Below are 20,796 nucleotides of genomic sequence, written 5' to 3'. Positions count from 1 at the left end.
AATCTGTAGTGAGCACTCTTAACGCTCATGGTTTTACAACCTAAGCCGCAGAAATGATCTCTCAGAGTCTGTAAGTCTATGATTGATTATCTCATGCAGAGGATGGTTTCAACATCACAACTGAACCAGCATCTTTTTATCCAGAATTAACCATGTAAGGTTTTATGTTCATTCTTCACCTCAGCAGGAGCCATAGGTGTATAACCCAGGCAGGCACTATGAACCCGGAAGCGGGAATCTTGCTGAATTTTGCAAACCCGTCTATTTAGGCCAAATGGAGGAAGGCATAAAGACCATTCCTTCCTAGTGTAGCGAGAATGCACCCTTCACCACTGTATGCCTCGTTCACTGTTGATTGAAACTGGATGCAAGCAACTCAATAGTTAGTGTTCTATCAATCCACATTGTCATTAAATACTTTGTGATCACACATTCATTCTGTGTTGTCATTGATTTTGCATAATAATACACCAGTGCTAAATGTGGTTTGGTAAAACTATCACCGGATACTTTGATTTGATTGGTCTCACCGATGTAGATCAGCTGACAACTAGAGCAGCGGATGCCATAGATGAGGTTGGAGGACGTGCAGGTGAACCTCTGTCGCATCTGGAACGACTGCTTGGGTCCTTGAATGAAGTCGAGGGGGGTGGTAAAGCGACAAGTGTAGCATCTCCTGCGGTTGCAAGAGAAAGTGCCCGGGGAGGGGGTGGTGCAGGTGGGAAGGGAAGAATTGACCAGGGAGTTACGGAGGGTGCGGTCTTTGTGGTAAGCAGACAGGGGGGAGATGGGAAGATGTGGCGAGTGGTGGGGTCGGGATGGAGGTGGCGAAAATTACGGAGGACTATTTGTTGTATGTGACGGCTAGTGGGGTGGAAGGTGAGGACTAAGGGGACTCTGCCATTGTTCCGAGTTGGGGATGGGGAGAGAGAGCAGTGTTGCGGGGTATTGAAAAGATCCTGGTGAGAGCCCCCAGTTCCCTGAAGAATGAGGACATTTCCGATGCCCTGCTATGAAACACCTCATCCTGGGAGCAGATGCAGCGTAGACGGAGGAATTGGGAGTAGGGGATGGAGTCCTTCCAGGAAGCAGGGTGGGAAGAATAGTAGTCTAGATAGCCATGGAAGTCAATGGGTTTATAGTGGATGTCGGTCAAAAGTCTATCACCTGCGATGGAGATAGTGAGGTCAAGACATGGTAGGTAAGTGTCGGAAATGGTCCAGGTGTATTTGAGTGCCGGATGGAAGTTAGTGGCAAAGTTGATGAAGTTAATGAGTTCTGTGTGGATGCAGGAGGTAGCACCAATGCAATAGTCGATGCAGCGGAGGCAGAGGTCGGGGGCCTAGAGAACGGAATACCCGGAGATGACAGAGAGTTTCTGAGGTGTCTTGAACATAGGTAGGGAGGGTTGTTTGAACATAGGCAGTAGGGTCGGTTGTGGTGGGGGAGTACGTGGCAGGGGGGGGGGGGGGGGGGGGGGGGGGGTTAGAGTGAGACAGGATAGTGGAGAGGTTGAGGTCCACATTAACCAACCTGATCTTCCTGTGGCTCAGCACTTCAACTCCCCCTCCCATTCCGAATCCGACCTTTCTGTCCTGGGCCTCCTCCATGGCCAGAGTGAGGACCACCGTAAATTGGAGGAGCAGCACCTCATATTCCGCTTGGGCAGTCTGTACCCCAGCGGCTTGAACATTGACTTCTCCAATTTCCGGTGGCCCTTGCTGTCTCTTCCCCTTCTCAGCTCTCCCTCATCCCTCTGGCTCCTCTGCTTCCTTTCTTCTTTCCACCCCCCCCACCCTGCATCAGTCTCAAGAAGGGTTTCGGCCTGAAACGTTGCCTATTTCCTTCGCTCTATAGATGCTGCCGCGCCCGCTGAGTTTCTCCAGCGCTTTTGTCTATCTTGGGTATTGTATTTAAATGTGATCATCTCTCTTTCTTATCAACAATGTAATATTGAGGCTTCATTAGGTACTGGTGAGGCAGCAGTTGGAATGATGTGAGGATTTTTGGGCATCATATCTGAGAAAGGATGTGCTGGCTCTGGAGAGGGTCCAGAAGAGGTTTAAAAGAATGATCCCAGGAATAAGTAGGTTAATCTATGATGAGCGTTTGTCGGTACTGGGCCTGTATTCGCTGGAGTTTAGAAGAATGAGGGGCATTTCATTGAAACATACAGAATGGTAAAAGGCTTGGATAGAGTGGATGTGGAGAGGATGTTTCCACTAGTGGGAGAGTCTAGGACTAGAGTTCATAGCCTCAAAATTAAATGACATTATTTTAGGAAGGAGATGAGGAGAAACTTCTGTAGTCAGAGGGTGGTAAATAAATGTAAAAATAAATAATAAATAATTTAAAAATAAATTGGATAGTTATATGGACGGGAAGGGAATGGAGGGTTATGGTCTGAGCGCAGGTATATGGGACTAGGGGAGATTATGTGTTCGGCACGGACTAGAAGGGTCGAGATGGCCTGTTTCCGTGCTGTAATTGTTATATGGTTATATTATATGGTTATAAATCTGTGAAATCCTTTGCCATAGAAGGCTGTGGAGGCCAAGTCAGTGGATATTTTTAAGACAGAGATAGACAGATTCTTGATTAGTACGGTGTCAGAGGTTATGGGGAGAAGGCAGGAGAATGGGGTTCAGAAGGAGAGATAGATCAGCCATGATTGAATGGTGGAGTAGACTTGATGGGCCAAATGGCCTATATCTATTCCTTATGACATGGCCTTGACAGGTACATACTGTGCCCTCCATAATGTTTGGGACAAAGACCCATCATTTATTTATTTGCCTCTGTACTTCACAATTTGAGATTTGTAATAGAAAAAAATCACATGCGGTTAAAGTGCACATGGTCAGATTTTAATGAAGGCCATTTTAATGCATTTTGGTTTCACCATGTAGAAATTATAGCAGTGTTTATACTTAGTACCGCCATTTCAGGGCACCATAAGGTTTGGGACACAGCAATGTCATGTAAATGAAATGTCATGTTTAGTATTTTGTTGCATATCCTTTGCATGCAATGGCTGCTTGAAGTCTGTGATTCATGGACATCACCAATTGCTGGGTGTCTTCTCTGGTCAGGCCTGTATTGCAGCCATCTTTAGCTAATGCTTGTTTTGGGGGCTAGTCCCGTTCAGGCTTCTCTACAGCATATAAAAGGCATGCACAATTGGGTTAAGATCAGGTGATTGACTTGGCCACTCAAGAATTGAAAAGTTTTTAGCTTTCAAAAACTTCTTTGGTGCTTTAGCAGTATGTTTGGGATCATTGTCTTGCTGTAGAATGAACCGCCGGCCAATGCGTTTTGAGGCATTTGTTTGGACTTGAGCAGATAGGACGTGTCTGTACACCAGAATTCATTATGCTACTACCATCAGCAGTTGTATCACCAATGAAGATAAGTGAGCCAGTACCTTCAGCAGCCATACATGCCCAGGCCATAACACCCCCACCACCGTGTTTTACAGATGAGGTGGTATGCTTTGGATCTTGGGCAGTTCAGTCCTTCTCTCCTCCATACTTTGCTCTTGCCATCAACTGATATAGGTTAATCTTTGTCTCAACTACCCACAAGACCTTTGTCCAGAACTGTGGTTGCTCTTTTGCGTATTTCTTGGCAAACTATAACCTGGCCATCCATTTTGGTGGCTAACCAGTGGTTTGCATCTTGCAGTCTAGCCTCTGCATTTCTGTTCATGAAGTCTTCTGTGGACAGAGATCATTGACAAATCCACACCTGACTCCTGAAGAGTGTTTCTGATTTGTCGGACAGGTGTTTGGGGATTTTTCTATATTATAGAGAGAATCCTTCTGCCATCAGTTGTGGAGGTCTTCCTTGGCCTGCCAGTCCCTTTGCGATTTGTAAGTTCACCAGTGCTCTCTTTCTTCCTAATAATGTTCCAAATAGTTGATTTTGGGAAGCCTAGTTTGGCTGATGTCTCTAACAGTTTTATTCTTGTTTCTCAGTCTCATAATGGCTTATTTGACTTTCCTTGGCACAACTTTGGTTGATAAACTCATGTTGATAAACAGCAATAAACGTTTCCAAAGGTGATGGAAAGACTGGAGGAAAGACTCGGTGCTGAGAGCTCTCTTATACCTGCATTAAGGAGGCAATTAAACACACCTGAGCAATTGCAAATGCCTGTGAAGCCATGTGTCCCAAACATTATGGTGCCTTTAATGGCCTTTAATAAAATCTGACAATGTTCACTTTAACCACGTGTAATTTTTTCTATTACAAATCTCAAATTGTGGAGTACAGAGGCAAATAAATAAATGATGTGTCTTTGTCCCAAACATTATGGTGGGCACTGCAGGTCAATCTACTTCATCTTTCATCACTTGTTCAACAAACCCTTCAAATTAGCTCAATGAAGTGTGGGTGCTGCACTCCTTCTATTTAGTTTAGTTTATTTTAGAGTTCGCACCGAGCAGTGACACCTATGCTATCCTACACACTAAGGACAATTTACTATTTTACCAAGCCAATTAACCTACAAACCTTTACGTCTTTGGAGTGTTGGAGGAACCTGGAGCACCCAGAAAACCAATGCAGTTTGTCCTTAGTTACTTGGGAAAACAAGGTCTATATACAATATTCTATTCAATGTATACAATATATATTGAATATATAATAGTTAATATGTACAATATATTTTCTCACACACAGGGTGGTGTTTATGGTGGAACGAACTACCAGAGGAGGTAACTGAGGCAAGTACTACTACAACTTTGAAAAGACATTTGGACAGGTACATGGTTAGGAAAGGTTTTGGGAAGGATATGGGCCAAACGCAGGCATGTGGGACTTGTGTGGATAGGCATCTGGGTTGGCATGGGCAAGTTGGGCCATGCTGTATGACTCTATGACTCTATAGATGTGGTGTGACTAGAACCACACATATTATCAGTGCAAGATGTCTCTATTATGCAATTAAGTGCTCCTGTGATAAAGGACAGCATACTGTATATTCCTCTTCCTAATGTTCCAACGATGCCCTTATTATATCTCCACAGAAACCAGAGCACTTGACTATGGAGGAACTGTTTCAGAATGTCATGTCTGGTTTCCTCCCACACTCCAAAGATGTGCAGGTTTATAGGTTAATTGGCTTCTGTAAATTGTAAATTGTCCCTAATGTGTAGGATAGCGTTAGTGTACGGGGTGATCGCTGATCGACGCATACTCGGTGAGCCAAAGGATATGTTTCTGTGCTTATCTCTAAAGCCTGAAGCCTAATGTGTGAGTAGAAAAAATTTAGAAAAATATATTGGGATTACAATAAGTGGATGGAACCGTTTTACATTGATCTTTGGGAAGCAGGCTTTGGCTGTGAGATTGCACCTTGAAACATTCTTCATATGCGCTAGGAGTTTGAAACCTTTTCAAATCTTTAACAAAAGGTAAAATGCTTGTGACTTTACTGCATGCTTTCCAATGTTTTAATATTGCCGAGATGGTGTGGAATTTAAATGACAAAATATTTAATTTGCAAGTTCTATCCAGATATTTTAGTTTTTAGTTTAGTTTTAGCTTAGTCAAGTCAAGTGAAGTCAAGTCATGTTTATTTGTCACATACACATACGAGATGTGCAGTGAAATGAAAGTGGCAATGCTCGCGGACTTTTGTGCAAAAAGACAAATAACCAAACAACCAAACAAACTATAAACACAATCATAACACACATATACCTTTACATAATAAATAATGGAAGGAAAAATGTTCAGTAGAGTTAGTCCCTGGTGAGATAGGCGTTGCCAGTCCCAATGGCCTCTGGGAAGAAACTCCTTCTCAACCTCTCTGTTCTCACCACATGGCAACGGAGGCGTTTGCCTGTGTAGCAGCTGGAACAGTCCGTTGCAGGGGTGGAAGGGGTCTCTCATGATATTGTTGGCTCTGGAGTTGCACCTCCTGTTGTATAGTTCCTGCAGGGGGGTGAAGTGAAGTTCCCATAGTGCGTTCGGCCGAACGCACTACTCTCTGCAGAGCTTTCTTGTTCTTGGCAGAGCAATTCCCAAACCAGATGGTAATGTTCCCGGACAACATGCTTTCCACCGCCGCTGCGTAGAAGCATTGGAGTTCCTCTGAATTTCCTGAGAAGCATTCTGAATTTCCTCAATTGCCTGAGGTGGTAAAGGCACTGCCTTGCCTTACTCACGAGTGCTGATGCGTGTGATGTCCATGTCATATCCTCGGAGATGTGGACTCCCAGATATTTAAAACAGTTCACCCTATCCACAGGATCCCCATTTATCCTCAATGGAGTGTACGTCCTCGGATGATGTGCCCTCCTAAAGTCCATGATCAGCTCCTTTGTTTTTTTGATGTTCAAGAGGAGGCTGTTATCCTGGCACCAGAGTGCTAGATCAGCCACCTCCTCCCGGTAGGCCTTCTCGTCGTTGTCTGAGATCAGGCCCACCACCACAGTGTCATCAGCAAACTTAATTATTGAATTGGAGCTGAACCTAGCCACACAGTCATGTGTGTACAGGGAGTACAATAGGGGGCTGAGGACGCAACCCTGGGGCGATCCTGTGCTCAGGGTGAGGGACTTCAATGCATTCCCTCCCATCCTGACTACCTGGGGCCTGGCGGTGAAAAAGTCCAGGACCCAGGCACACTGGGAGGTGTTGAGTCCCAATTCCATTAGCTTCCCGGCCAGTCTGGTGGGGACTATCGTGTTGAAGGCTGAACTGTAGTCTATGAACAGCATCCTCACGTAGCCCCCCTTCTGGCTGTCCAGATGGGAGAGAGCGGTGTGCAAGACCTGAGAGACCGCATCGTCCGTGGATCTGTTCGGACGGTATCGAACTGCAACAGGTCCATGTTCCAAGGGAGGAAGGCGCAGATGTGTTTCTTCACCAGCCTCTCAAAGCATTTCATGACTACCGAGGTAAGAGCCACCGGACGGTAGTCATTCAGACAGGCAGGGGAGGCATTTTTTTGTACCAGTACAATGATGGATTTTTTGAAGCAGGCAGGGACCACGGACTTGTCCAGAGAGAGGTTGAATAATGTAGTGAGCACTGGAGCTAGTTGCGTAGCACAGGACTTGAGTACTCGCCCCGAGATGCCATCGGGGCCTGCAGCTTTTCTCGTGTTCACCCGTGTCAGAGCCCTCCTCACGTCGTGCTCGGGCAGCGAGAATGTGTGCACATTCCTCCCTTCAGCTTCGGTAGCCAGCCCACTGGCGGTATTGTCGATAGTCGGCAGACCTGAGCTGGTGTTGCCCATCTCGAAACGAGCGTAAAAGTTTAGAGATACAGTGTGGAAACAGGCCCTTCAACCCACCGAGTCCGCGCTGACCAGCGATCCTCGCACACTAACACTACCCTACACACATTAGGGACAATTAAAAATGATACCAACCCAATTAACCTACAGGCCTGAAAATAGACACAAAATGTTCAAGTAACTCAGCAGGAGAGGCATCATCTCTTGAGGGAGTTAAAGAATGGGTGACATTTTGGGTCGAGAAGTCTGAAGTAGGGCCTCGGTCTGAAACATCATCCATTTCTTCTCTCCACAGATGCTGCCTGTCCCGTTGAGTTACTCCAGTATTTTGTATCTTTCTTCAGTGTAAGCCAGCACCTGCAGTTCCTTCCTACACAATTGACCTACAAACCTGCATGTCTTTGGAGTGTGGGAAGAAACTGGAGCGCCCGGAGAAGACCCACGCGATCACATGGAGAACGTGCAAACTCCGTACAGACAGCGGCTGTAGTCAGGATCGAACCCGGGTCTCTAGCGCTGTAAGGTCAGAAGGCCGTAAGTTCATAAGTGATAGTAGAATTAGGCCATTCGACCCAAGGCCGATCTATCTCTCCCTCCTAACCCCATTCTCCTGGCCTCTTCCCCATAACCTCTGACACATGTACAAATCAAGACAGCAACTGCGACCTATCTGCACTGTATCTGCACCACCTCGTTCCCATTTTATTCGGACTCAATTCGGTACATTCCTACAATACCTGCCTGGTATTTCAATTGAAAGACAAGTCAAGCCTGGTGTTGTACGTGCATTACAGACACAATGAAAATCCTTCCTTGCAGCAGCATAACAGGTCAAATAGAATGAAATGAGCTCAGTGTGTAAATGAAAGTCACAGAAACTAGACTAAGTGGGACCCGTTGAGTCCCAGCTTCACACAGGAGGGCTGACCCCCCAATGCAATATTCCACCTCTCCACCAGTTCCAAGATTGCTGGCCAGTGTGGGGGGGAGGGGCTTTCTGGAGCGCTAGCACGGGTGTTGTGGGCCGAAGGGACTGGTTTCCAGGGGGCTAGTATGGATATTTGTGGGCCGAATGGATTCTTGAGATGGCAGCTCAGTAACTCAAGCCTGGCAGGCTGGCAGCTCAGGAACTGCCAGAAATTCTGCCAAAAACTGGTGAGAGACTGTGAGAGAGAAGGGGGAGAGGGTGGACAATCAATTTTAGACATTTTCATATTTTATTACAGTTGCAAAAGGCACGCAGTTGCAAAAGACACACAGTTACAATAGGCACACATTTCAATAGCCACACAGTTGCAAATGGCACAGTTTAAAAACACATAAAGGGCACTCACAGGTCAATATTCTCAGTGTTCTGTAGATTTCCAGCTCACACTGAGAGTCATGACCCTGTCCCTCCCCCATCTTGCAGAGACTGAGCCAACTCCACACTTCTGGGTTTGATAGCTCCTCCCCCCTCTCCCAGAAGGGCCGTGGCCTTCATGGCACGATTAAGCAAAGAGTTCCTTCTGCAGTTGTACAGAGCCCTAGTGAGACCACAACTGGAGTATTGGGTACAGTTTTGGTCCCCTAATTTGAGGAAGGATATTCTTGCTATTGAGGGAGCGCAACATAGGTTTACAAGGTTAATTCTTGGGATGGCGGGACTGTCATATGCTGAGAGAATGGAGCAGCTGGGCTTGTACACTCTGGAGTTTAGAAGGATGAGAGGGGTTCTCATTGAAACATGTAAGATTGTTAAGGGTTTGGACATGCTAGAGGCAGGAAACATGTTCCCGATGTTGTGGGAGTCCGGAACCAGGGGCCATAGTTTAAGTATAAGGAGTAAGCCATTTAGAATGGAGATGAGGAAACACTTTTTCTCACAGAGACTGGTGAGTCTGTGGAATTCTCTGCCTCAGAGGGTGGTGGAGGTGGGTTCTCTGGATGCTTTCAAGAGAGAGCTAGATAGGGCTCTTAAAAATAGCGGAGTCAGAGGATATGGGGAGAAGTCAGGAACGGGGTACTGATTGGGGATGATCAGGCATGATCACATTAAATGGTGGTGCTGGATCAAAGGGCCAAATGGCCTATTCCTGCACCTATTGTCTATTGTCTATTGACAGGAGAGAGAATCTCAACATTTTTTAAACATTAATAAATCTTTTATTTTTCATCGATGGGAAAAATCTTCTGGCCCTGGCAGCTGGAGGAGGGCTCTGAGTAAGGTGGCCAAATATCACAGCCGTAAGTGGTCGCGTTTTTCTAAAATCAATATAAATTGCACCAGGAAGTGGTCAAGTTTCGACTTTTAATTATATGGATAATAAACTGTGGACCCACTCCGAATTTCCACCGCCTCCATCCATATCTCTTTAAGTATGTGCAGTTTTCTGAATGTGTCTATGTTTGTGTGGGAGTCCACTACTACTTACGTATGTGCTCATACTTGAATGCATCCCTCTCAGTTGTCTGTATCCAAATGAGTTTGTCCTAGTGGTGAGAGCTGGGAACTGGATATAGAATGAGCTTCATGGTTGGAAGCCAAGGGTGGTGGTGGAAGGTTAGTTTTTGAACTGAAGGCCTGTAACTAGTGGTGTACTTCATGGATTGGCGCTGGACCCATTGCTATTTGTGATCTATGTCAATGATTTGGATGAGCATGTACAAAGCATGTAAGTCTGCAGATGACACTAAAATAGGTGGTTATCAAGCATTACAATGGGATCGTGATCAGCTGGGAAGAGGAATGGTCAATGGAGTTTCAATCAGATAAATGTGAGGTGTGGCATTTTGGGAACTCAAACCAAAGTAGGTCCTTGTGAGTGAACAGTAGGTCCTGTGTGTTGTAGAGCAGAGTGATCTAGGTGTAGAAATACAAGGTTCCCTTAAGTGGCATCACGGCCAGGGTGGTGAAGAGGGGCTTTGGCACACTGATCTTCACCAGTCAGTAAATTGAGTGCAGAAGATTGGAGCAGTTGTACAAGCCATCGGGGAGGCTGCACCTGGAGCATTATGTCCAGTTTTGTCACCATGCTAAAGGAAATCTGCCTTGAAGCTGATAGAAGTGAAGGGAAGATTTACAAGAGTGTTGCCAAGACTCGAGGGCCTGAGCTAAAGACCAGGCTAGGACATTTTTCCAGTGTAGGGGAATCAAATACTGGAGGGCATAGATGAGACGGAAAAGATTTAATAGGAACGCGACGGGCAACCTTTTACACACAGGTGGTGTTGGATATATGAATAAACTGCCAGAAGACGTAGTTGAGGCAGGTGCAATAACAACATTAAAAGCCATTTGGTCAGGTACAGTACATGGATCGGGAAAGGTTTGGGCCAAACATGGGCAAGTAGGGCTAGCTTAGATTAGGCATAGACCATGAGACTTATTTCTCTGCTGTATGATTCTATGACTGTTGTAACTTTTAGTAGTGATTGCATGTTATGCTTCTCGTCTGAAATCGATTCCACTGAAGCCACTGAGACCTTTAGCATTACTAAAGGTATTGAGTTAATGTAAATTGCCAATGCTGTGGATACCTTAATCCCAAGAAACATACAACCTGGGATGTCAGGACTTTCATATGAAGAAAGGCTGGATAGACTCGGCTTGTACTCGCTAGAATTTAGAAGATTGAGGGGGATCTTAGAGAAACTTACAACATTCTTAAGGGGTTGGACAGGCTAGATGCAGGAAGGTTTTTCCCAATGTTGGGGAAGTCCAGAACAAGGGGTCACAATTTAAGGATAAGGGGAAAATCTTTTAGGACCGAGATGAGAAAAACATTTTTTACACAGAGAGTGGTGAATCTGTGGAATTCTCTGCCACAGAAGGTAGTTGAGACCAGTTCATTGGCTATATTTAAGAGGGAGTTAGATGTGGCCCTTGTGGCTAAAGGGATCAGGGGGTATGGAGAGAAGGCACGTACAGGATACTGAGTTGGATGATCAGCTATGATAATATTGAATGGCGGTGCAAACTCCTGCACCTATTTTCTATGTTTCTATGTTACAACACAGTCTGCTTTCCTCTTCTTCTCTGCCTAAGGGGGGCTATCTCCCCTTCCCATTCCCCCCCTACTAACACCAATATATCTAGCATGCTCCAAAAGGCAGATCACTGGTGAAATAATCAAATAAGCCAGTTCATTTATCACAATTTATTATGTTCCGTAGTACGTGTGGAAATAAATATGCAAGTAAGTCCGGCCGGACTGAATGGTGGTGTTTCCAAAGCAATGAAGAAAGACTGGATAGACTTGGTTTATACTCTCTAGAATTTAGGAGATTGAGAGGGGATCTTATAGAAACTTACAAAATTCTTAAGGGGTTGGACAGGCTAGATGCAGGAAGATTGTTCCCGATGTTGGGGAAGTCCAGGACAAGGGGTCACAGCTTAAGGATAAGGGGGAAATCCTTTAATACAGAGATGAGAAGAGCTTTTTTCACACAGAGAGTGGTGAATCTCTGGAACTCTCTGCCACAGAGGGTAGTTGAGGCCAGTTCATTGGCTATATTTAAGAGGGAGTTAGATGTGGCCCTTGTGGCTAAGGGGATCAGAGGGTATGGAGAGAAGGCAGGTACGGGATACTGAGTTGGATGATCAGCCATGATCATATTGAATGGCGGTGCAGGCTCGAAGGGCCGAATGGCCTACTCCTGCACCTAATTTCTATGTTTCTATGTTTCTAATACAGGATGAGGTGCAGAGCCATGCTCAGGTCTGAGTGGTTCAGCCCTGGTCAAAGATAGGACATGCCTTACCGCAGAGCACCACAGGGGGCATGCCTGGAACATCGAAGCTAGGATTGAAACAAATGAAAGACACAAAATGTTGGAGTAACTCAGCGGGTCAGGCAGCATCTCTGGAGAGAAGGAATGTGTGACGTTGCAGGTCGAGACCCTTCTTCAGACCGAGAGTCAGGGGAGAGGGAGACTAGAGTTATTGAAGGGTAAGGTGTGAAAATGACAGATCAAAGGAGATGATGATCAAGGAAATGTAGAATGGTTTATTCATAGTAGAGGAGAAGTGGACAACAAAGCATACAGTCAGTAAAATTAATCAGGACAGCAAAACTAGTCAGAGAACTAGGGTGGGAGAGGGACGGAGAGGGAGGGAATGCACAGAGTCTCTTGCCCAGAATAGGGAAATCTAGAACCAGAGGACATAGGTTTAAGGTGAGGAAGGAAAGATTAAATAGAAATCTGAGGGGTGACTTTTTTACACAAAGGGTGAGGGGTGTATGGAAGGAGCTGCCAGAGGAGGTGGTTGAGACAGGTACTAACGCAATGTTTAAGAAACATTTCGACAGGTACATGGATAGAAAAGGTTTAGAGGGATATGAGCCAAATGCAGGCAGGTGGGACTAGTGTAGATGGGGCATGTTGGTCGGCATGAGCAAGTTGGGCCGAAGGGCCTGCTTCCACGTTCGATGACCCTATGTTTACGCTTTGGTCATGGCTGAATCAAATTTCAACATCACAAGTCCTGTTAAACAACTGATTCCCTTTCATTGATAGAAGTTCAAAATGCTCTTTCATTCCAAAAGGAGAAGATCATGCAAATTAATCACGGTGCGGTTTATTTTGAAGACATTTAGGAAATAACCAAAATATAATTTAACATCAAATATGGCATTTGGTGACGTACAAAAAGAGCAGACATGGAATAACAATATAATTTAAGAAGTTTGAATACATACTGTACATTGCCTGCATACATTGTAAATGGGTTTTATGTTATGTATCCTCAGCAACCCAAGAGGGATCAAAATTGTCTCCTATCTACAGGAAGACAACACACAAGGAATCTTCGCCAAAGCATTTACAGTGATGCTAGATATGGGGACCAGAGCAAATTGTATCTTCTCCGACTAAAATCTGTACGGTGGAGACATGACAAACACAGAAACAGGATAACGACTAAACGCATAGGTATGTTCTTTGTTCCCCTTCAGACCCAAAGTTATCTGTCTGCAAACATTGAAACAGTAAACAAATGTGAAACTTCATATCCAGCTTTATTAAAGAGTTTGGAGGAAGAGTTTATACGCCAGCACTTCTTAACTCCTCATACCAATTTTGGTTTAGAGTGATGAGAATCGAATATCCCCTTTGGTAATCACACCAAAACTAAGCATTGCCCAACTTTTGCAGCGTATTGTTGCAGAGTTACTTCCACTGCGGCTCAATGGAACCTTGCATTTACCGGTCGCTTGTTCTGTATCATTAATGAGGAAGCAGGATCTGAGCTTTATAAAGGTGCTCCTGCCACCACCTCCCATAAGGGAAGATTTGGACTTGAATCGTCTGAAGCAGATGCATTTCTTAAGGGCCTGTCCCACTTTCACGACCTAATTTACGACCTTTTTTACTCGTGGACATTTTTCATCAGGCTAGAAAAAACGCCCCGACCTACTTGATGCCACGAGTACCTACGACTAGCATCACGGCCTGCTACGATCTACCTACGACCTCCTACGACCTCGTGACGACCATGGTGCGAGTATGAGTCAAGGGCAAACTTGGCAGTGGTCGTGAAAGTGGGGCAAACCCATAACCCTTCTTAAGTTAAGTTCAGGGATTGTCCAGGCAATTAGCTCTGTGTCTATAATGCCAAGTGTTCCAGATATTATTTAGGTCCCAAGTAATGACTGTTAAGGGCCTGTCCCACTTACGTGACTTTTTCGGCGACTGCCAGCACCCGTCATAGGTCGTTGCAGGTCACCGACATTTTCCGGTGTAGCCAGAGACAAAACCACGGGGTCACGGGGAGAACGTGCAAACTCCATACAGATAGCACACGTAGTCAGGATTGAACCCGGGTCACTGGCGCTATAAGACAGCAACTCTACCCCTGCACCACCATGCCACCATGTTCCTGAGCTAGGCTTGATTCCATGCCTTGAATGTAAAAGCAAACTGACAAATCTATTCAAACAACAGGTAACAAATAATGGGGCGATGTATGCAGTCCTCCCACCATCTCTACCTAGGGTGGAAATGTCAATGTGTAGGACAAGTTCTTTTACACAGAGAGTAGTGGGAGCCTGGAACGCATTGCCAGGGGTGGGGGTGGAGGCAGATATGATGGCGTTTAAGAAGCTCTTAGTTGTGTACATGGGAGTATGGGGAATAGAGGGATATGGATCATGCACAGGCAGATGATACCAGTTTAACTAGGCATCTGGGGTGGGGGTGGGGAGGCGAATGGCTCATTCCTGTGTTGTACTGTTCTGTGCTCTATGTTCTGTGGACAGTTTAGAGGGCCAATGGGCAAATGCAAGCAAATGGGACCAGCATACATGGGGCATCTTGGCCATAGCTGAGTTGGGCTGGGGGGCCTGTTTCCATGCTGCATGGCTCTATGATTCTCAACGGGAGGAAGCATGAGCCAGAGAAATCCCAAGGAAGATAAAGGGAACAGCATGGAAGGAGCTCCTGAAGGATTTCTTGGCATGCGCGCGTGTGTGTTTTTTTTATACCCCTTATCCTTTCTCAAGTCAAAACTGGAAATATGAAAACATCAACGATCCTTGAACAAACACGTTTACAGAACATGCATCTCAGTCCAGAGAAGTCCTGCGGCCTTCACCTTAAATGTCGGTCTCTTTCAGCCCGAAGGAGTCATTCACATCGTATATTTGATAAGCAGCTTGCTCTTTGAACTCCTGGCACAGGCCGATGGAGATGGACTCCACCGACGTGCCCTCTACCTTGGGTTGGGCTGGAGCACAGGGCTGGTGCTGTCCCACCCTGAACTTGTTGGAGAGGTTGTTCATCTTCTCTCTGAGTTGGAAGGGCGAGTTGGACAAGGAGGGGAAGAGTCTCCAGCTGTGATGGCTGAGCGCTTGGTTGGCCCCTCCGCCCACGCCGGCTCGCTCGCTGCTCCCCCACCGCCCGCGGCTCAGCTTGGAGGAGCTGTTGATGGACAGGGTCTCCTGGCTCATGACGGACCGGCTCAAGGCGTCCCCGTTGAAGCCGCGCTCGGAGCTGTTGATGGAGGCCTGCCAGTCCCGCTGGCTGTGCAGGCGCCAGGGAGGATGCCGCCTCCTGCGGCACTGGCACTTCAGCAGCCTGGTGAAGGCTCTCTTAAACTCCTTGCTGGAGCACGGGTAGATGATGGGGTTTATGCAGCTGTTGAAGTAACCCAGCCAGAAGATCACCTTGAAAACCACGTCCGGAGGCTTGATCGACGGGAAGAAAGCGCCTGGAAGATAATCGAAGGAAAGACAAAAACGTGAGCGAGGCATCTCATTAACATTTGATGTTGTCAAGCTGGAAAAGGTGGAGAAAATATTTAGTTTAGTTTAGAGATACAGCGCGAAAACAGGCATTTCGGCCCACCAAGTCCGCTCAGACCTGCGATTTCCCGCACATTAGCACTACACTTCAAGTCAAGTCATCACATTTATTTACATAGCACATTTAAAAAACAACTCTTGTTGGCCAAAGTGCTTTACATTTGTAATAGGTATAGTATAAACAAACAAACTACATACATATATACATATAGCCCTCACTCAGTGGATGTCAGGAAAGGCTTGGGAGTATAGATAAGTTTTTAGTCTTGACTTAAAGGAGTCGATGGAGGGGGCAGTTCTGATGGGAAGGGGGATGCTGTTCCACAGTCTAGGGGCTGCAACCGCAAAGGCGCGGTCGCCCCTGAGCTTATGCCTAGACTGTGGGATATTCAGCAACCCCAAGTTGGCCGATCTGAGGGACCTGGAGGTGGAGTGGTGGGTGAGAAGACCTTTAATTTAGGAGGGGGCACTAGGGACAATTTACACATACTCCAAGCCTATTAACCTACAAACCTCTACGTCTTTGGAGTGTGGGAGGAAACTGAAGATCTCGGCGAAAATCCCAAGCAGGGCACAGGGACAACATACAAACTCCATACAGGCAAGCACCCCTAGTCAGGATCAAACCCGGGTCTCTGGTGCTGTAAGGCAGCAACACTACCGCTGTGCCAATGTGCCACCCGCAACGAGAATGTTGCTAGGAACTGAGACCTAACCTATAGGGAGAGGTTGTGCAGGCTAGGACTTTATTCCTTGGAACGCAGGAGGATGAGGGATGATCTTTTGAGGTGTACAAAATCATGAGAGGAATAGATCGGGTAAATGCTCAGAGTCTTTAACCCAGAGTAGGGGAATCAATAACCAGAGTACATAGGTTTAAGGTATGGGGGGAAAGATTTAATAGGAAGTTGTGGGGTAACCTGTGTACACAAAAGGTGGTAGGTGTATGGAATGGGCTGCCAGGGAAGGTAGTTGAGGCAGGTACAATCAGAACGTTTAAGAAACATTTAGACAGGTGCATGGTTAGGACAGGTTTAGAGGGATGTGTGCCAAATGCAGGCAGGTGGGACTAGGGTAGATGAGACATGTTGGTTGGTGTGGGCAAGTTGGGCTGAAGGGTCTGTTTCCACACTGTATGACTTTATCACTCCCTCTGCTAGAAGTTTCTGCACAGGGAAAGGAGAGACTGTGTTGCGATGGTGCTTATCCCCGATGTGAACTTTCTCCGACTTTGTCTGAAATAAGAACAGAAAATGCTAGTGGCTCTTGGATCAGGCAGCATCTGTGGAGGAAAACCAATCTCAGGTTAATTTATTGCTGTACTGAGGGGAGGCTGTTCTGATGGGAAGGTGTTGTCTTTCAGGTGAGGTGTCACACTGGTTCCTGCCTGTTCCCTCAGGTGGCTGCTAAAGATCTCAGGAAACTTCAGTGGACACAAAGTCAATGGGTCAGGCAGCATCTCTGGAGGACATGGATAGATGATGTTTTGGATCTGTCATAATGCCCCTCCACGAAACATTGTCTATTGGCCTATCCATAGCCTCCCAAGATGCTGCCTGACCCATTGAACTTCCCCAGCACTTTATGTTCCACGTAAGATTCCGGCATATGCAGCTCCTTTCATTTCCAAGGCCCATAGTCGCAGAGATAGACTCATACAGCTTGCTCACACCAATCAATATGTCCATTCCAGTTCATTGTGTCATTTAGCCCGATTCTCTATTCAGCTTTAGCCGGCACTTTGTGTGTTGGATCTTCACCAGTTTCTCAATTAAAGCACTAATTGATGATCTATCCAGGGATTAATTAACTTTATGGTTTCTAATTGTTGGATGTTCTGTTAAGGGCCTGTCTCACATGGCGATTTTTTTCAGCGACTGCCGGCATCATTGTCTGAAGTATCAGGGTCACTGAAATATTTGCGGCGTGACGCGACGTGATGACGTACGACGCGTGGTGTTTTTTTCAAGTGTCGCAACATTTTTTGTGTAGCCACTGGATTTTGAAATGTTCAAAACCTTTTAGCGACACTGATATGACGCCGGCAATCGCCGAAAAAAACGCCAAGTGGGATAGGCCCTTTACATGGCATTAAATGACCATCGTCGGAGCGCTTGTAAATGAAAACTTCCACTCTATAGAACACATGGTTTCTATGTGCCCAACACAAACATCGAGAATGAGACAATTCCCTTGCTTAAGGAACAAAAGTTTAGGGGTGACATGAGGGGGAACTTCTTTACTCAGAGAGTGGTAGCTGTGTTGAATGAGCTTCCAGTGGAAGTGGTGGAGGCAGGTTCGATTTTATCATTTAAAAATAAATTGGATAGGTATATGGACGGGAAAGGAATGGAGGGTTATGGTCTGAGTGCAGGTGTATGGGACTAGGGGAGAGTAAGTGTTCGGCACGGACTAGAAGGGCCGAGATGGCCTGTTTCCATGTTGTAATTGTTATATGGTTTTATATGGTTTACCCCATAATAAAGATAAACCCTGGAAGATTGCACGATATTTAAGCACCAATGCTGTGACTGGTTTCATAAACTACTGAAACAAAACAAGCAGAGTTAGATGCCCTCCCTTTTAGCTGCGCCTCAGCATCATACAGCACAGAAGCAGGCCCTTCGGCCCATAACGTCCATGCTACCCAATCTACCTTTCATCCGCTAATTCCATTTGCCCACATTGGAACTGTAGCCTTCCATGTCTTGATTTGGCCTGAATTTAGCCAAGAATTGCAAAAGTAACAGGAAGGAAATTGATCACATGAGTGGCAACAGGACAGGGGCGACACAGTGTCACAGCGGTAGAGTAGCTGCCTTACAGCATAAGAGACCCGGGTTCGATCCTAACTACGGGTGCGGTAGTTAGTGGAGTCCCCAGGATCTTCCATCTGGGCTCAGTACCAGAACCCTACAATTTGATCCTGGACAGCTTATTAACTGAGCTCCACCCTCGGTGCAATGTACGCTTGCCTCCGAGGTCAACAGATCCTGATGACTTTCACTCTCAGCTCTTGTGTTGAATATTATGCCCTATTCATCGGGAGGATTCAGTTTGCCACTGAACAGGTACATCACAGAATGGACATTTGGTGCATGGAAAGACATGTCCTGTTGAAAAAGGAGTTGTCATCACCTGGACCAGAGATTGCTTGTTGGTCACTGGTAGTGAACAGACCTACATTATTAATCACCTGTGGTATTCCCCTCCTGAGGCTAGACACTGCTGTGAAGATGAACTACAGGAGAATATACATGGAACTGCAGATGCTGGAATCTTGAACAAAACATAAAGTGCTGGAGGAACTTGGCAGATCAGGCAGCATCTTTGGAGGGGATGGATAGGTGACGTTCTGGGTCAGAACCCTTCTTCAGACTGACTGTAGTGAGGGGAAGAAGAAAGCTGTAAATGAGAGGTGTGGACAGGCTAAAGCCTGGCAAGTGATGGATGGATTCAGGTGGGGCGGTGTGATTGGCAGATGGGTGGAGTAAGTGACAAAGGCTGGAGATGAAGATGAGACATAAAGATATCAGATAAGAGGAGAGATGAGGGAGGCTACAGTGCCTGTGATAGGTGTGTATATGCGGAAACATTCAGACATAGAGTAAAAGGCACTAATCCATTTGCCTATCCAAAAGTCTCTTAAACTTGATGGGTTTAAACATATGCGTCAATAACAATTCAAATTAGAATGCAAAGATACTTTGCACAATCTGTTCACTAATGTGAGTTCTGACCAAAAAAAGATCTTCGACGTGAAACCTTAACTATGTTTCTCCGTTTAGGAAAAACTCTTTCACCCAGAGAATTGTGAATCTGTGGAATTCTCTGCCACAGAAGGCGATGGAGGCATGTTTTCAAGAGAGAGTTAGATTTAGCTGTTAGGGTAAAGGGAATCAAGGGATGTGGGGAAAAAGCCAGAACGGGGTACTGATTTTGGAAGAACAGGCATGATCATATTGAATGGTGGTGTTGGCTCAAAGGGACGAATGGCCTACTCCTGCACCTGTTTTCGATGTTTCTATGTGTCTATGTTCACAAAACCTGCCTGACCTACTGAATGTTTCCAGCACCTTCTGTCTATATTTCAAATTTCCAGCAACATAAGCTTAATATATTTTCATTTTCTGCTGACCTCTGTGCAGTTTTAAGGAATTGAGCTGCGTATGAAATTAGTAATACTGCATGATAAATTGTTTGTAATAATTAGACAATCACATTGAATACTAAGTTTATAAGTAATTGGTTTGAATTATGCTTAAAGACTTTTTAAAATTTAGACCAATTAGATATTCCAATCAGCTGATAGAGCAGTAGAGGGCAACCATTAATAATTCCGATATCGGCAAATGACCACAGTTATTTTGTTAGGGGATGTTTCTTTAGTTAGTTAGTTTGGGGATGTTTCTTTAGTTATTTTGTTAGGAGATGCTATGCCCCCCCCCCCCACCGTCACCTCTATCTTTCAGGCTGAAGAAGGGTTGCAACCCGAAATGTCACCTATTCTTTTTCTCCAGAGATGCAAGCAGAGGGACACTTCCGGCAAGCAGGCCCAGCTCGCCCATCACTGAATCATCCCCGAGTTACCAGTGTCGACAGGGGGCCGCCGAGAACAAAGGGGGAACTGGCGGAGGGTGAGGGAAGTAGGGGAGGGCCCATTGCCACGTGCAGTGGCAGGCAGTAGGTAGGATAAACCCTTTCACCTGGGCACATGTGACAATAAAGTATCATTCATTCTTTCTGAGTTACTCCGGTATTTTGGGTCTATCTTCTGTGTAAATCAGCATCTGCAGTTCCTTCCTGCACAGTCATTCCGTTTGTTGCTTTTCAATAATTGCCGACCTTGATGCTTTAAACTGATGCTCTGCTTCAGCGCTTTAAACTGCTCTGCCATTCTTCCATTTTGCATCCTGTTATATTTATCATCACTTGGGTGGCACGGTAGAGTTGCTGCCTTACAGCGCCAGAGACCCCTGTTTGATCCTGACCGCAGGTGCGATATGTATGGTGTTAGTACGTTCTCCCAGTGACCATGTGGGTCTCCTCCGGGTGCTTTGGTTTCTTCCCACATTCCAAAGATGTTTGTAGGTTTGGCTTCAGTAAATTGTAAATTGTCCCCAGTGTGTTGGACAGTGCTAGTGTCCTAATGTGGAAGATAACTGGTCGACATGGACTCAGGGGGCCGAAGGGCCTGTTTCTGCGCTGTATCTCTAAAGTCTAACGTCTACAGTCTAAAGTCACTGTATGTACCGTATACAGTTT

General features: G+C 45.8%; 1 protein-coding gene across 1 annotated transcript in view; it reads right to left on the bottom strand.

Annotated features, from left to right (window-relative positions):
- Positions 1-9,735: 9,735 nt before the first annotated feature.
- The window catches only part of LOC129703199 (alpha-1A adrenergic receptor-like), a 35,299-nt gene continuing 24,238 nt past the window's right edge, over positions 9,736-20,796 (bottom strand). The window contains exon 2 of the mRNA XM_055645428.1: positions 9,736-15,437. Coding sequence (XP_055501403.1) covers positions 14,824-15,437 — 614 coding nt within the window. The 3' untranslated portion in view covers positions 9,736-14,823. The remainder of the gene's footprint in view (positions 15,438-20,796) is intronic.

Source organism: Leucoraja erinacea, chromosome 1 (assembly GCF_028641065.1).
Source record: "Leucoraja erinacea ecotype New England chromosome 1, Leri_hhj_1, whole genome shotgun sequence".
NCBI lineage: Eukaryota > Metazoa > Chordata > Chondrichthyes > Rajiformes > Rajidae > Leucoraja > Leucoraja erinaceus.
Note: the sequence above shows the minus strand (reverse complement) of the source record. Positions and strands in the feature narration are given on the sequence as shown.